General features: G+C 40.3%; 1 protein-coding gene across 1 annotated transcript; it reads right to left on the bottom strand.

Moving 5' to 3' along the window:
- Nucleotides 1-14,465: 14,465 nt before the first annotated feature.
- LOC104270271 (kelch-like protein 10) lies at nt 14,466-16,433 on the bottom strand (the record flags this gene model as incomplete). The annotated part of the gene is given in 4 exon segments (XM_009864582.1): nt 14,466-14,654; nt 15,137-15,286; nt 15,863-16,297; nt 16,335-16,433. Coding segments are annotated over 4 exon segments (873 nt in total), but the record flags the coding sequence as incomplete, so codon positions are not given.
- Between the last annotated feature and the right edge of the window lie 349 nt (nt 16,434-16,782).

Genomic DNA, 16,782 nt, shown 5'->3' on the forward strand with positions numbered 1-16,782 from the left:
GGTACGTGACTTATGTTCATCATTTCACTATGCGTGTACAAAGGCATGCATAGGCTATTGTTTCAACTCCATTAAGAACTCCAGAAATCTGCTTGTCAAATTTCTTTGTAAAAAAATAAATATATATATCAGAATAATAAATGCAAAATTGTGACAAGATTTTTTATTATTATTACTATTAAAAGGATGAAAAAAATAACCATGATGTGTGTCTTTATAGTCACAGCCTGGTAAGAAAAAGAAATCATCTTAACTGAGCCCAACAAAAACCAGAATGCTAGCAGAACTTAGGGCCTAATGAAAGAAAAACAGCAGAATCTTCTGGGTTTGAAACATCTGTAGCTTCCTGTTTTGCACAACCGAAAGAACCACTAGGTGAGCCGAGACAGCTGCATTGTGCATGTGATTATACCAGTTAACTGACTGGTCTCTTTCCACCTTAGTGTGCAGTGAGCAAGCAGAACTGCTCTTGCACACAGATTTCCAAACACAATGAGCATGGAATTTTAAGAATTTACAATTCTTACTTTAAGGAGGTATTAGTAAAATGCAAGCAAAATGAGCATAACTGCCTTTAAATATGAATAAAAGAAAACTCAGTTAGCAAGCTAACAGAAACACCTGTCCTTGGGTATTCCTCTCCTTGAATTAGAGTAACAAAGGGAAGAGATAAAACCAATGAGCAGTTCAGACATCAAAATTTACCAAAGAAACAGGGTAAATTTGCCTGCTGGCATACTTAGATTACTACCAAAATTCAAGAAAACTAGTTTAGAGATGGGCAGACCATCTGTTGTCTACCTCATGCCCCATCAACATGAAGAAATCCAGGAAATTTAACAATAACTTAAAAAGCAATCTCAACAAGCAAGTATTTCAGTCTGAAGGAACAACACAGCAGTCAAAGAAACAAGTTTGAGAACAACTGAAAATTGACAGTTTATTTTCTCCTACCTCAGCCCTGCATCAGTGCAGACTTAATAAACATGTTTGTTCCTTTTAACTGTTCAGCAAACATTCATAGAGGTGGCATCCTATATCACAGCTACGGTTTGTTTGTCCATCATTTTCTCAGTGAAGCGGTCACTATTATCTGAAAAACATGACTGTCCAATTATGAAAAACATTCAGCAGAAACTTAGTGCTGGAAAAACAAATTAAATCCTAATAATTGCCTTTGGTTATTTTCTTTCTGTTATAAAGATTGCCTCAAAATAGAAATGTTTTTCCTAAATTTAATGTTAAGTGGTGCATTCGTTTCACAAATTATACATGGGAATGAAAATTAATGCACAGTTTTTGCTGTTGAAGTGTTACTGATTACTCTTTTTGTTGAGAAAAATTTCAGTCTTCACTGATGTTCTAATGGATATCTATTCTTAAAGTTACTGAGAAAAACATTCAGATGGTATTAAACCTGTCTGCCAGTGGGAAATGCTTTCCATTCAAGCTACTTTTGAGATGTATTACACACCCATTGTAGTATTCATTTGTTTCCCAGCTAGAATAATTACTTTTTGGAAGAGAAATAAGAAGGTGACAGGATAGCTCTGAAGTATCACCGTGACATCGTTTGTACAGAGGAGTAATCAGGAGTAACAGTCTTAACTGTGGGTAGATGCTGAACCCAGCTTGAAATATGTAGAAGGCTTTATGTATCAGCTTTTGCTCTTTGACAAATCGAAACAAAGCACAGACCGTCTGTGCATGGTTTCAGTGGAACTGTGTACATTATTTTCTGACTTAAGTACTCTTGAATTTGGTGGATTTGATACTAAGATCTGTTTAACATATTTGCCCTATTTGGCAAATACTGAAAAATGCTACTATTACCCAAATTAGTGGAGGGATTAAAGAGGGATAAAAGATACATCAGTAGCTCAGGGGGGTACCATCTCACCCATCTTCAACTGCTTTTTGCCTAAAGCACTCATCAGTGCTGTCCCCCTGTTTGGTGGAGAAAGAGGGCTACTTGCAATTTATCCCAGCTTGACTTCTATTTTAGGATAGGATGAATCACGCTTTTGAAGTGCCTCCATTTCTTCATTGACGATAGAGAGTGTCTAGACAATTAGCTGAAAATGAGCACTTAACTTTAAGATAACTAGAGTTCACTGACACGAATCCCACCTGCAGTTGGTATGAGCTGTTCAACTTAAAAAAAAAAATTCTGGTATAAAATAAAAATTAAAAAAAACACCTAAGGATCTAAATCATCAGAGTGATCAACTCTCATACTCTGAATTACATTAGTTAGTTCATCAGTTAGAGCAACTTGAGAAACTGCCTACACTGAGACTTGTTTCCCTGTATTTACCACCGACTGCACTTGGACCTATTAGAGAAGAAGAATCTAGTCATGGCAAGCCTAGATACAAACACACTTCTAAGAGTATGAGCCAGGAAAAGAGTGGATTTTAAAAGAAAAAGAAAAAAAGGAAAAAAAACCCACAAGAATTTAAACATTCATTTATCAGAACCCCAAACAGCACAACTTCAGACATTTTAGAATATGAAGATTGCCAGATAAGCCTTGTTAAATAACTTAAAATTAAGAGCATCTATCCATTTTTAAAAATCCCAATATGTTTTTATCTTGATCTTTAGGGGCTTAAATATTTTTTGAGAATCAGGTGTTATGTAGCTTTAGTTCTTTTTCAATTCATCTGGACGCCTTACATCTTTAAGAAAATACACAAGAAAATAAAAAAAAAGATAATCAAGAATGTAGACAATGTGATAAACATGACTATTCCCTTTAAAATAAAAATACTAAAACTGCTTTTAAGTGTCTTAAATTGTCTTGAAAAGGAACAAAATAGGGACATAATATTGAATTTCACTAAGTGAGAGGAGGAAGAAAAAAGTCATCAAACAAGCAAAAGGAATGTTAAAAAAAAAGGCGATATGAACATGAAGAATGTTTTAAATGGAGTAGTGGGCCCTAGGGTCTAATATTTCTCAGGAACTATGACAGCTTCATAGAACACAGAATTTATATTTTTCCATGATGAACAGAGTTGAGGTAAGAAATTGATTTCATTGTTAAAAACTTGGGCTAAACTAAGAAAGAACAAAATATTCATGGAACATAAAATGCACTTCTACTGAATAGTAAATCTTGAACTAATAGTTTTGTTTTCTGTTAAGAAAATATGTTTTTCAAATAAATAAGATTCTTGGTGATGGCTTTAAACACTAAGTTGTCAAGCCTTCCATTCACTTCAACAGGATAATGTTATTAGCATATCTGGATTTTACTGAATGGCTTCTTAAATCTATCTGAAAGTTAGTATGCTGATACTATGAAAAAATCCTTTCCTGTATTGCAGTACTGAGTATCTTCAGTAGCTGCCACCTTCACTTTTTAGAATCATGCTGGGTTTGAGTCAATGAGCTCACTTACAAATATAGTTTGACAGGTATGGTAGACTCTTTCTGTTCAGAGTTACAAGGTTAAGTAATTTTGTTGTCTAGGTTCATTATCATATAGAAAACAGGCTGCTCTCTATTGCTTTTGCAAGGCAACTGGCAGAAAGCTGTGGTTAGGTATGACACATCTCCTTGCTCTCTACAGAATATGAAAATAATGGTTGAAGTAACATGAAATAGAATCTTTCTATGGGATGTGACAGCTTCCGTTTCAGTCATCTTACTGTTATCTCTATTTTTCCACACTCAGAAAAGAAACCTGCATTGAAAAATAAAATATTTTTGTGGAGTTGTGTAAGGTTTGATAACCAGACTCAAACTTAGACCTGAAACCCACCATTTAAACTAAGCTTCAATTTAAGAATAAAGCCCCTCAAAATCTGCATTCTCTACTGACCAATTTTTCTGAAAACTTTAGACAAACTGACTTCCAGCTTTAGTTGCTATGAAAATTATATGTCCTTAATCACATCCAGTTAAGAAGTGTTTCTCTAATCAAAACCTGTCTTTGTATCAAAATGTTAAAAAATCTCAAACTAGGAATCATCAAAAGTTGAAATTCATGACGTCAGAAGAATGAAACAATGGTGTTAAGACAATAGTTAAAACTGCTGTTCATTATGCAACAAATTTTCTCCTTGAAAGCTAAAACATCTGCACAAAAAGAACATTCATATGCATTTTAATCCTAACAATAGGGCTGATCTGAGTAACAATCATGCCATAAAGTCACTATTTCCTAGAAATGCTTTGATAAATACAAAATAAGTTTAATTATTTGAATTAAGAATCTTACACCTGCCTCTACTTTAAATAATTTTTTCCTCTATTTTAAAAAACTCTTTTTGATCCTATGCTAGAGACAGTTGAACTGATTCTTGTAGGCTGTTCTACCATACCCCTAATATAAATGATTACTGCACAGGTAGCCTGAAATCTGCTGCAGAGCAAACGGTAACATCAAGGGTGATAAAAACTGATTGAATTGAATTTCTTCAAAAACTGATTTAAATTAGAAAACCTTTTCCCAAGTTTTGATTAGTACATCATCTGTGTGGTGGGCTGTTGGGTTTGGTTTGTTTTTCAAAAGGAATTAAAATACTGGGATGTATTAAAATAATTGGAGTTGTATTCAATAGATCATTATGTGTGTGAATTGAAATAGTTGGAATTATTTTGGAACAAAATGCTATGCAATACGATTAAAAGTAGAACTTGCTCATAATTTACACTATCAACAAAAGCAGATCGCTTTATTCAAACAGAATCAGTCCTTATTCATTAGCAGTCCCTTTGAAAGGGGTCAAAGTGGGACTTGCCTTTACTAAGGGAATTGTGTAAAAATTTAATCAGCCTGTGATTGTCAGGCCTGCACTAAAAACGTCGAGCTATTGAACTCTCAGAATATGGGTCATTTTAAAACATCATTCCTGGACAAGCTCAACTTGTGTTGCATATGGAACTAGCCACATAATAGAGAAAATGTTTACTTAAGAATTTAAAAAGAATTTTTAAAGAATTTAAAGATTATTTTTTTTACAAAGAGAAGGAAGAAAGGAATCATAAAAACAGGAGAAGACAAATAACTTGAAAGCTGCAAAATCCTTCAACCCTTTTTCCAAGATTAGTAAGCAACTGGTAGCCACTTCTTATTTCTAAACTGTTTGCTGTGTTACGATACAGGAAGGAGACAGGAAGACTGTGGGACAGTATATTCTTTCTTTCAGAGAAAATACAGATTTGAAGCAGACCAAGAGAGTGGGAGATGACTGAGTAGCTCTTAGGGGTAAAGATCGTGTCACTGCTCCAAGAACCACTTCAGATTTCAGGATGACCACTTGGTGGTATTAGAGAGATCAGAAGTTGCTGCCTCCAAGGTGACAAATATTTTCACATCCAGACCAAGTTAGCAGGACCAGCAGGTCCTGTTCTGGATGCAGGGCCTTGAAGGATGCTGCAGGAGCAAGGGGCTGTCTCCAGTACTTCTTAGGAGCTGCTGGCTTCTGAATCAATCTCAAAAATCAGGCTGGCTCCCCAGCAGTTGGCACTTCAGGCATCTGCACTTCATCTCACTCCAATTTTGTTAAGCTAACACCCTGCACGTTTCCAGGAGGCCACATTAAGAGCGCACAACAGGACTAGTGGAGCTTCTCTACAACCAGGGGAAGCAACAGCAGAAATCATCAGTACTTTTCCTAGCTTCTCTTTTAATTTTCTGAGGTTATCCCTGCATACCCTTCGTTCTTGAGGAAGACTTATCAAGCAAGGACTTTCTAAAACCATTATTCTTGAGTCCATAGTTACCCCCTGCTAACCTTTTTTTTTTTTTTTTTAAATTAGAAAACCTTTTCCCAAATCAAAAAGCAAATGCTGTCACTAATATTTCCTACACTTGTTTCCTAGTATTACAGTAGGACTTTCCCAAGGCTCCACCTGCTAACATGCAGCCTACACACTGAGGACAAAGCCAGACCACATATATCAGCATGTTTGGAAAAGACGTAATAAAACTCTCATTAGATGAACTCAGAGAATGTAAACAGCAAAAAAAAAACTTAGCACGGTGATCAATTTATTTCTGGAAGAGAAAAAGGTTGTGTTTTTCTCATTACTCATTCCCTGTTTTCCCGGCTCCAATCCAAGCAAATGAGGCACAGCACTGACAGCATCAATACCAGTTCTGTAAGTAAGAACACTGTGAGTGAGCCTAATGTAACATGAAGCTACTAGACCATGATATCTGGAATTGAATGGCTGTGGAAGAAGCCTGCTTCATCCTCGAATTCTTCCTCTTCATTCCACACCTTAGCAATATTATTTCTGTGAATCACCACTCAGAGCTGTGAACAACAGTAATTAAAAAGCCAACTCTTTCCACGTTTTTGACATTAAACAATTGGCACTGGGGATGAATGACGGCAGAATGATTTCCATCACCCTCAGTATTGTTTTCAGCTGGATTAGCCTTAATGTCTGAAAGGACGCTATCCACACAACTAGCCATTGCCCAGCTCAAGAGTAGTCTAGAGAACCGTCAAGACTGCTTTTTCCACAACATCATGCTGCAAAACCGATTCCATGGTATCAAGCAGGAAATCACCCTGTCACTACAAGGGTATACACATGTTCAGGACTCATTCCGGCACACACAGTAATTTTCCTATCCCTTATGGGATGCTGAACTAAATGCAGGGGCCCAGCTGTCATCGTCTTGCACTTCCCTACTTTCACGAGTTTTTTGCACCCCAGAATCCTCAATGAAGACACTGCCTCACAGATCATCATAACTAGGGTTTGTGCAACAGAAGTTCCCAACAGTTTTATTCAGTAAGATCACTCCCACCAGCAGGGATGCTTCCGCTCTCACCCTGGAGCATAACACAGGAAAACCCAGACTGCAAATGTCTTCCTCCGTCTTGTTGGAGCTTACAGGCTGAGACTCTAGGAACTGCTGCTTAGACTGACAGTCCTGTTGCAGGCAAACATCTTTCTTTTTTAGGCACTGCTGCTTTACAGCCTGTCTTACATTCTTTTTTGTTGTTGTTTTTTTTTTCTTCTTCTTTCTTGTCTTGGGAAAGTTTGAAGGGAGGAAGGAAGGAGAAAGAAAACAAACAAAAAAAAATCAGTGAAAAACTAACAATCATTTTGAAAACAGTACAGCACAGTCAGGATAACCAGCCAGAGGAAAAGATACCTGAATGTTTTTCAAGGCTGCAGACAGACACAGCTTCAAAAAGAGAACAGTGTCTCAGTGACAAGGAGAGGCTCAATGTAAGACCCAAGCAGATGTGCAGAAACAACATGGATTCATCTAATTGCCACAAAAGGCAACATGGGACAGGTGAAGAATTTTCCAACACTAAGGTAAAAAAACACTGAAACAAAATGGTGGGTACCTTTCTACTGCCTAAAAAATAAAACTAAAAAAGACTCAAAGTCACAGAGACTTTCAGAGACCTGTCTCCAAGTCTTCAACCTTAACACATCTGTGTTCCTTCAGAAACATTCCATCACATATTCAGGTAGTTATCCTCGTAACACATTGCTTACATTACGAATAAGAGCAAAACTGATACTTTTTGAAAGTTCTGCAGCAAAGCAACAGCAATGAGCCTTGGCATACAAGAACTTTAATTGCACACATATGTGCAAACTAAGCACAGGGCAAAATTCTGCAGCTTTAGGTAAACAGAAACTTCCTCTTTGGTTTTCATCTGGGGGATAATACGCTGAAGCTCCGTTTCTGCTGAGTTTCAGTTAATTACTTCAACAATTTATTATTTACAGTAGTATTGCCAGAACTAATACCAATATTAATTTTTATCTGTTTGACAAATTCTTTTTCTCAAAATTCTTTCTGATTAATGCCAAGAACATAAGAACATCAGAAGAGTTTGAAATCAGCACGTGTGTTATTACATGGTATGGGAAATGGGGAGGAATTAGTTAAGAAGCATAACTTATTGAGTTTGTTGGCCTTTCAGGTAGAGCAGCAAAACATTAAGGATAGCAGGATGAAACTCAGGGGGCACCTAATCAGAAGCCTGGGGAGAAAAAAAGTCTCAGACACACAGGTGAAAACAGAGAGCAGCTAAGGTAAACGGGACACTGTGGGTGGTAGAGCTAACTTAGGCATCTTTTGAGACTAAAATGCATCCCAGGGATTCACACCAGCACAAGAACAACACAAGACAATTTTGTCTGACTCTCAGGACTCAAAGAAGATTGTAAGCTTTGGTTAAGTCTGTGGAAAGAATCAAGACCGTGCATGTGTTTTTTTCTGTACTCACTACTCAGGAAACCAAACAAGAGACCCCAGTGAGATTAATCACTGGTCATAAATGTTATTGCTCACATGTTACACTATATTTATTTATATATCCTGAAAGGACTGGAGATTGGGTATGTGACTAATGCTAAGGTTATAAATTGCCCCATGAAGAAATCTAAACATAACTGTGAACTTCCTCCTCATCCAAACACATCCATCATGTTCTAATAATATAAAGTGCAGTTCTAATCAAAAATGATCCGAACCTTTTCAATCCAGGTATCTGCATCCAATGCATGTTCACTGACAAAAATGAGACTCTTGAATTTGTTGGGTTGTATTAGTAGAGAATCAAAGAATTAGGGAAGTAGCACAAATCCCTGTGACAGTGGCTTTTCCTGTGTTTCCTATATCCTACATTATCTTTTTTTCCCCTTCAAAGTTTTCATAATATCTTGTAGCTAAAAATTAAAATATCCATCAAATGAGCTGGCATAGACTGTGACCTTGTTATTTACATGCTGGGTGCCACTCTGTGTCTCAGAATCTCTCCCTGAAATATCGCTTCGAAAAATGCCTGATGTTTCGAAGTTACAAGCTGGAGACAAGACCTAAAGAAACTGTGTGCCTGCCTCATTGTTTTCCCTTGTGCTTCACTCTCGAATCTAATAAACACTGGTCATAAATGAACACTGTTAACTATTTCACCGTGGCTGTAAGCAGACAGACATAGACATAAAAAATGACAGCAGTGATCTGCCGTTCTGTTGATAAAAGTCTTTTCCTTTGGGCAACATGTTTTGCCATCACTAGCAGCTTCAATTGTCAAGTAGTGTGGAATTCTCCTTTAAAAAATATTGATACTCAAATCCATGTACATCTTCAGAGATGCTATTTCACCAGATCAACTTTTCAGAGCAAAACTGATTAACAAAGTCACATACATCACATACCAGGTGAAGTTTAAATAAAAAGCAAGCCCCAGTAAAGCCCAAGTGCACAAGCATAAGATAAAGCATTAATATTTTTCTAAGGATGTACTAGTATCATTTTCTCTTTAACCCTTCATTGCATCTACTTGTATCAGTAACTTTTATATACATATATATATACACGCTTTAATCCTGTGTACTTTTCGCCCACTTTCTATGTAAAGCTTTTACATTCCTTATGCAATGCTTTTACTTTTCAGTGTACTAAAGGGTATTGCTGTAGCCACAGAACACTCCTACTGCACTTAATCTTTCCCCAGTATGCAACAAATAGTATTAAGACAGTCTTCTCCTGCCCACCTGCAAAAAATTCCCATAAACATTGCTTCCAGGAGATTTGATCTCCACATCCTGAGTTTGCTGCAATCTGTCTTTCACTGCTCAGCTGCTTTTAGCCAGTACTCTTGACTCCTTTGTCTTCTTAGAAAAGACAGACTAAGAGGGTAGTCTCAGCAACATCCCTGCACATAGATAGGACATCTTATATTGTATAACCTGACACATCCTAGTACCAAAGGTACTAAAAGGACTAGAAAGGGAAGGACTTCTATTAGAAGCAACAAAGACAAGTTCTATCCCAATATATTTTATATTTTTTTTCTGAGCAGTGTCATTCTTAATGAAAACATACAGGAGAAAGCTGAGAACAGGGAAATACACATAGTGGGTAGGATGCTGGCATGCTTGACACGAGACACACAGCAGGAGCTTTCCTCCCTCTGAGCTCCCCTTTTTTGCCCACAAGTGTTACAGAGCAGAGGAAGGTAGTTCGCAGTGAACAGTAGGGCTAGTCAGGCTCCACTACACATACTGTTTCCAGATCTGAGTGCCACCAGAAAGGATATGGCTGTAAGTTGTAAGGCAATGAAGGGGGCAGAAGCCAAAAGGAGCAGCACAAATCCTACTGCAGCGGAGGTTTCCCATCAAGAGGACACCAGTCAGTGGTGTCAGTGTGGTGACTTGTAGCACAGAAGAGGAACTCAGTGAGGGACAGGAAGAGGCAGTGGCAAATGAATCATAGAATCATAAAGGTTGGAAAGGACCTTTAAAATCATCAAGTCCAACCTACAGCCCTACACCACCCTAAAACTAAACCAACTCCTGAACTGCCACATCCAGCCATTTTTTAAACACACCCAGGGATGGTGACTCCACCACTTCCCTTGGCAACCCCTTCCAATGCTCCACTACCCTTTCGGTGAAGTTTTTCCTAATATCCAATATCCTAATATCCTAATATCCAATCTAAACTTCCCCTGGTGCAACTTGAACCCGTCCCCAAATTCTTCCAGATCTTTGGTTCCAGTACTGGTACGGCCTCTGCTCTCCTGTTGCTTCAGCCACTTTGCCCCTGTGCAGTGTCAGAGGGTGATGGCAGCTATCCTGCTATGCTGTAGCTCAGCACCAATATGGTTCTTGAAATATATAAATCAGTGCCACATGGAATAGGATTCTGCTGCAATCAGTTGCTACTGCCCAAGGAATCAAAAGAAAACAGAAGTGGCCAAACTGTCAGAACACTTGAATACAATTACACATTTGAAGCCATACACAAATAAAACTGGTATACCCCAAAGGAAAAAAAAAATTACTAACTTTCTAGTGAAGCACAGAACAGGACCGATTTACACAAACAAGACTTAGTCATAATCAGACAGGGAGTCTATGCTATGACAAGAATGTGAAAGTCACTTCCGATGGCAAGGCAGAAAGGACCCAGTGCCCTCACCCCATCCCCACTAAAAGAACCGATCCCTTCTACCTGCACATCATCAGCACACATCTAGTCCCTCACTGGCAAGCCACAGGGTATTGATTGCCACCCACACTCACCCTTTTCCAGGCTGCACCTGCTAGATGAGGTAGAGCTGCCCGTCCTAGAGCTGCAGCCCCGCACTGGTTACAGACAGCCCCAGCACTGCCCAGAGAGTACTTTACCCCTCCCACACCCAAGTCCACTCTCTCCAGCACAGCAGCAACGTCCAAGTTCAGGGATCAAACTGTTCTTCTCTCTTTCAAAGAGAAGTTAGACAGAAAAGCAGCTGTGAGCCAGGAAGACAGCCAAGTTTGTTTGCCCTTGAAAGGAGGTGAAAGACAAAAAAAGAGAACTCCGAAGAAATATATTCACCCTAGTATTTTCTCTAGGCATTAGTCAAAAACTCCAAAAGCTGGCCAGCAACACTTTCACAACCCCAAGGTAAAAAATTTGTGCTTTTTCAACACAAATTGAGGAATCCCTAATATAAGAGCATACACATTGTCGAGGAGGAAACACCTTATGGATGAGTTGAGGTTCCCTCTCATTAATCTAATGTATAAGAGTCAAGTAGTTCTTTACTTTATGCCAAAAATGCCCTAAGAATTCACCTAGTGACAGCATCTATAAGCAATAGGGCCAGCAAAGAAGACAAATGTCCGTGATTAAAATAAGTAAGTTTCAGAGATAGATACTGAGATCACGAATGAGATAATACATACATACATATATGCATACATGTGGTCTAACTGCACTAACACCAATAGGTGACCCTTGCAAATCAGCAGAATGGCATTTCCACAGAATGAAACCTTTGGAAAATGGAGAAGGGCAAAATACTTGGAGAGCAGGAAAAAAAAAAGTTAGACTGGCACAGACATTCAGAGGATATAAAAAAAGCACTAATCAGAAAGCTCATGAGCAACTAAGGCAAAGAAATGCACTCGTGTAGACCACGTTAAGCTGTACAAACCATAAAAAAAACAAGACAAGTAGTGCTCCCGCCAGCCAGTGTTCTGAAATAATTTCTGCCATACCACAGAGCACATACTTCTCTACAAACCTAAATAGTAGTGATGGGAGTTAAAGATCTCTATGCTAGCAGGAATACAGTTGTAAATATGATGGCTACTGCATTGGAGAAAATAACAAAAGAAACAAGCCAACAGCGTAAGTAAAGGCAAAAAAGTTACTCTGCAAAAGTGTCCAAGGTAACTGGAAGGGAACACGCCTGCTCCTCAAATTTAAAATGCTCATGTCCCACGTGTTGAGGTATATACATCTACAAAATGAGATTTATGTTATGAGTATGTCAGCACAGTTTTATCTTATGACTCAAGCCATTTGAGTGAAAATTTAGTCAATTATTTGAGATAGAAATAGCTTCATCCTTTTTTTTATTGCAGGGACTTATTTGCTTCACCATGAAAATTTAATGAGCAACACTAACTTCCAGAGGAAATACAAAATTAAAAGTGTGCAGTCTCCTTCCTAGTTCATTATGGTATCTGTTAAATTCATTGTCCTAAGAGATTAATTCTCTTTTTCAAACTGAGGTGTTTACAAAGTGATAAAAACTTCAGGGTTTCCTCCCAACCTCTAGCGCTGAGGTCTTTTGCAGGACTTAAGTTAGCTCAGCAAGTCTGTTAGCAAAACTTATATCGATTTTATTCATGTTTGGGTATCTGTAATTAATGCTATGAACTTTCATTAAAAGGCTATAGTCACCATTAACTTGGGAATCAGTTTACTTTAGAATCTTAACAGTAAAATTCAATAATATATGGGAGTAAGCTGCTGTTGTTACATCTTTGTAGCATGGAAATGACACTTCCACAATAATGCTGTGCTCTTAGGATGCAGATGGAAGCAAAAACTAGTGGCCATTTCCATCACAACTAAAAAAAAATTGTAAAAGTTAATAGTGATGTTAAGACATTGTAATACCATTCTCTCTTTACTTCACGCTGACATTACTAGAACCAGCTCTTTCACAAAGCAAAGGCCTCTGTGAAAATAAAACTAATTGCATTGGACACATAACTTGTGAATTAACTTTTGATATAATTTAAACCATGGCCAAGTAATAAACTTCCTCAGAACTGATTATTTCAATGCTTAATGGACCTTTCCAGTTGCATGTGAACTTCACACATTCATAGTACATGTTGAACTTCTTTCTCAATGGAAAATGTTCTTCATCTTGCCATAAAACACAATAATGGACCACGGTCACTGTGACCGATAATTTAAAATTAAATTTTCCTGTCCCCAAAACTTAGACTCTGAAACTGCACATTTTACTACTTGGCAGTAATAGTAACTACCTACGTTTGAAGTGTCAATGCTCACAACAGCTTTACTGAGGCACTCAATGAAAGTGTGAGCAATGACAAAGCCTAATTGGCTTTGCTTCCTGCTAGAAGGACAAACAGCTGAAAAATTTTGGATACCACAGAAGTCAGAACTGAAATTCACAGGAGGATGCTTAGCATGTCTCAAAAATGGGTCACTTGTTAAAGCTTTCCTATCACATTAGAAATAATAACTCCACCCCCTTTGAAACAGGACATAAGAACTTGTTTATCTTCAAAGCCCCTCAAACAAACAAAAAAAAAATCATAGAATTCAAAGTCATCATAGAGAGATCTGCTGAACAGATCTCCACTGTCCACATACCCAAATCAACATGTGATTACGTGCTTTGCTGACGAGAAGCCTGTACTTCTCCCTCATTCATTCTGCATTCAGTTCTGCCTCAGCTACCACCCTACTCTTTCTCACTTGATGCTCCTTGTCCTTCCTCTACCCTAACATTTCTTCACATTGTGCACACTTTCCCCCATGCTTACCGAATTCTGAATGTGATTCCATCTTTCTCTTTTTAGCCAGGTAAGAGACAAAGCATACAGAGCAACTGCTAATTTTTATCTTCCATGCCCTTTCTAGAGTGAAGCCTTGTTAGAGGGAGGTAGGAATTACGGCACAATCCTGCATCATGTTGAAATCCTGTAGGCTCCTCTCTACTCCAGGAGAGAAGAGTGTGGGGCAAATACTGAAGGGTTTCCTTTAGAGCAGCCTACAATTTATTAGTGAGGAGCCTAGGGAAGTGGTGGAGTCACCATCCTGGGAGGTATTTAAAAGATGTGTAGATGTGGTGCTTAGGGGCATGGTTTAGTGGTGGACTTGGCAGTGATGAGCTAACCATTGGACTCAATGGTCTTAAAGTTTTTTTCCCAATCTAAATGATTCTGATTCTATCAAAGCGAATCTTTTTAACAGTCAGATTTATACTCACGTTTCTCCAGTAATCTCCAATTATGTGTAACATTCACATAAATACATTACTCCCATCAACCATACTTAAACATCAGCAGATCGAGATGAATTTCGCCCCTGCTATGGGTTTCTCTTAACATGATTGTTATCAGCATAAACCTTAGAGGGCTTCTTTAAAACATAGGGCTGAGGGCTTTTTTTGGTCCAAAAGAACATAACAGGAGAGTGCTCCCAGTCAGCACTCCACATCAAAAATCATCATGGAACTGTTGGAACCCCCAATCACAAACAGAAGTTTCTCCACCATGGCGATGCTGAAATTGCTGCAAGGTGTGAACATGGTGGGGAGCGGGCGCCAGGTGTCATCCTGCAGGCTGTACGCCTCCACGCTGTGCAGCTGACTGAACCCATTGCACCCTCCCACCTGTGAACACCAAAGGGGCAGAGCTGAAACGGGCTGTTCCCAGGCAGCCAGGTCGCTTTGTGCACAAGGAAGATGGTAACGGAGAGCAGAGGGTGTCTGACACCGCTGGTCATGGACCTCTGGCTGCTCCCCTGTCCTTTCTGGGGCTTCCCCAGGGGTTTTGTGCAGCTGTGGGATTTCGCACGCTGCAGGGTTTAAATGCAGCGTGTGGGTGGGGCACATGGGAATGTTCTGTGCTGCTGTGAGCAGCAGCGAAAAGTAAGGTCTGCGCTGGAGCTGCTTAAAACTCGTCCATGCATTTCTCACAACACAAAGTGCAGGGGTGATGATGGTCTCGGGAGGTGTGTCTGTCGCTTTGGGTGTTTCTACCCTAGATCTGACTTAAGAAGCACATAGTCAGCCTGAAAATCTGGGAGCTGCCCATCAGTGAAAGCAAGTGACAAGGGGGTGTCCCAGCGAAGGTGTTGCCCCCCTCCCCTTACTGCATAGACTTCGCTGCTGCACATGATCATGCCCACGCCGCTCCGCCGGCTGCCCATCGGGGAGATGAAGATCCACTGCTTCGTCACAGGGTTGTACACCTTGGCTGTGAGCAAGTACTCAGTTCCATTGAACCCGCCACATATGTACACCTGTTTGGGGGAGAGAAAAAGTGGGAGTGGGCCAGTCAGGTGGCAGAAAACTTTGAGGAGACAAGGGATGTGCAGCTGGGCTCGGGGAGGGTGTTTTGTTTCGCTTTAAGGGGAATGGTCCTGTCATCCTGGGTTTGGAGTACTAAAAGAGCAGCAAGGTACTCGGGCTGGTGCTGAGCAGCTCTGGAGTTGCTGTGACACTCCTGCCTGCGCCTCCGCCGTGCCGGGCAGCTGCTGCCTCTGCGTGAGCTTCATATCTGTAGCTCCAGGATTTAATGAGCAACATTTATGTGAACTTTCTTCCTCTCTGTTTCAAATGATTCATCACGTTAAAGGGAGCATCTGTGGCTTTCCTGCCTGCCCAGCTCCCCTTCTCTGCCTCGATGGTGACCTCGGGGTGGCAGTGGCGTTTATCAGGTCGGTGGCACGGGAGGAGGCCAAGCTCTGCAGAAGCCCCAACCTCGATGCTGCGTGAGAGGACGGGCACTTGCCCACTGGGTCATGCCACACACTAGTGGTCGGTTAGTTCCTTGTCGTGCCCACCAGGCTTCAACCTTAACCTCTGGGGCCGTTTACCTTCTTGTGCAGCATGGTTGCGCTGGCATTGCTCCTCTGCTTGTGCATGGGGGCAGTCAGTGTCCACCGGTTCATCTCGGGCTCATACCACTGGGCACGTGTGGCCGTTGTGCCCCCCACATGGCATAGATGTGGCCGTGGAGGATGGCTGTGCTGATGTAGCAGAACTGCCACCTCCTGCCACGTCTTCTGTAGCAGGTCGAACCTCTTGACCCTGCTCAAGTACTTCCTGCCGTCAAAGCCTCGGACAACATACACAACGCCCTCCAAATAAACAGTGCCACAGTAGGCAACGGGACCTTCCTGCTCGTGTGCTACATTCACCCACCGGTCCACATGGATGTCGTATGTCTTGATGGCGTTGGTTGAGCTCCTTCTGCTCCAGCCTCTGACAGCAAACAGGATGGCGAAGGGCAGGCACAGCCGGCTGAGTGGGTTGGAGATCTCTGATGTGAGCCATCTCCAGCGGTGCCTCTGTGATGAGTTCTCTGCCTTCCTCATTGTCCCACACATAATCGTGTGTTTTGATGTTGTTCAGGAAGTATTCTGATGGCATTAGTGCCAGTCACACCTTAAAAATGCAAAAGAGGAGGTTGGAATATTAATGCAGGTGGTTCACACCTCAGTCCCCTTCGTGAGTGGCTCCCACGTGGGATGGCTTTGCTTTTGGGCCACAGCTCTAAAGCGTGTTAGAGAACCAGAGAATTAAATGTGTTGTTTTTAGCTAGTCCAGAAAGGGGTGCAAGGGTAAATCCATCTGATTTCAGGGCAGGGAGTTGCCTGCTGCCTTGGCATGGTGCTCATCTGCAAGCTGCTGTGGTTGACTTTGTGTAGGGAGAGATAACATCCAACATCTAATATGACCCTTCCTGGATGTGAGGAACAGTCAAACTTAAGTTTGACTTAACTTTAAGTTTAGT

The sequence above is a fragment of the Apaloderma vittatum genome, unplaced genomic scaffold (genome assembly GCF_000703405.1).
Source record: "Apaloderma vittatum isolate BGI_N311 unplaced genomic scaffold, ASM70340v1 scaffold16422, whole genome shotgun sequence".
Classification (NCBI taxonomy): domain Eukaryota; kingdom Metazoa; phylum Chordata; class Aves; order Trogoniformes; family Trogonidae; genus Apaloderma; species Apaloderma vittatum.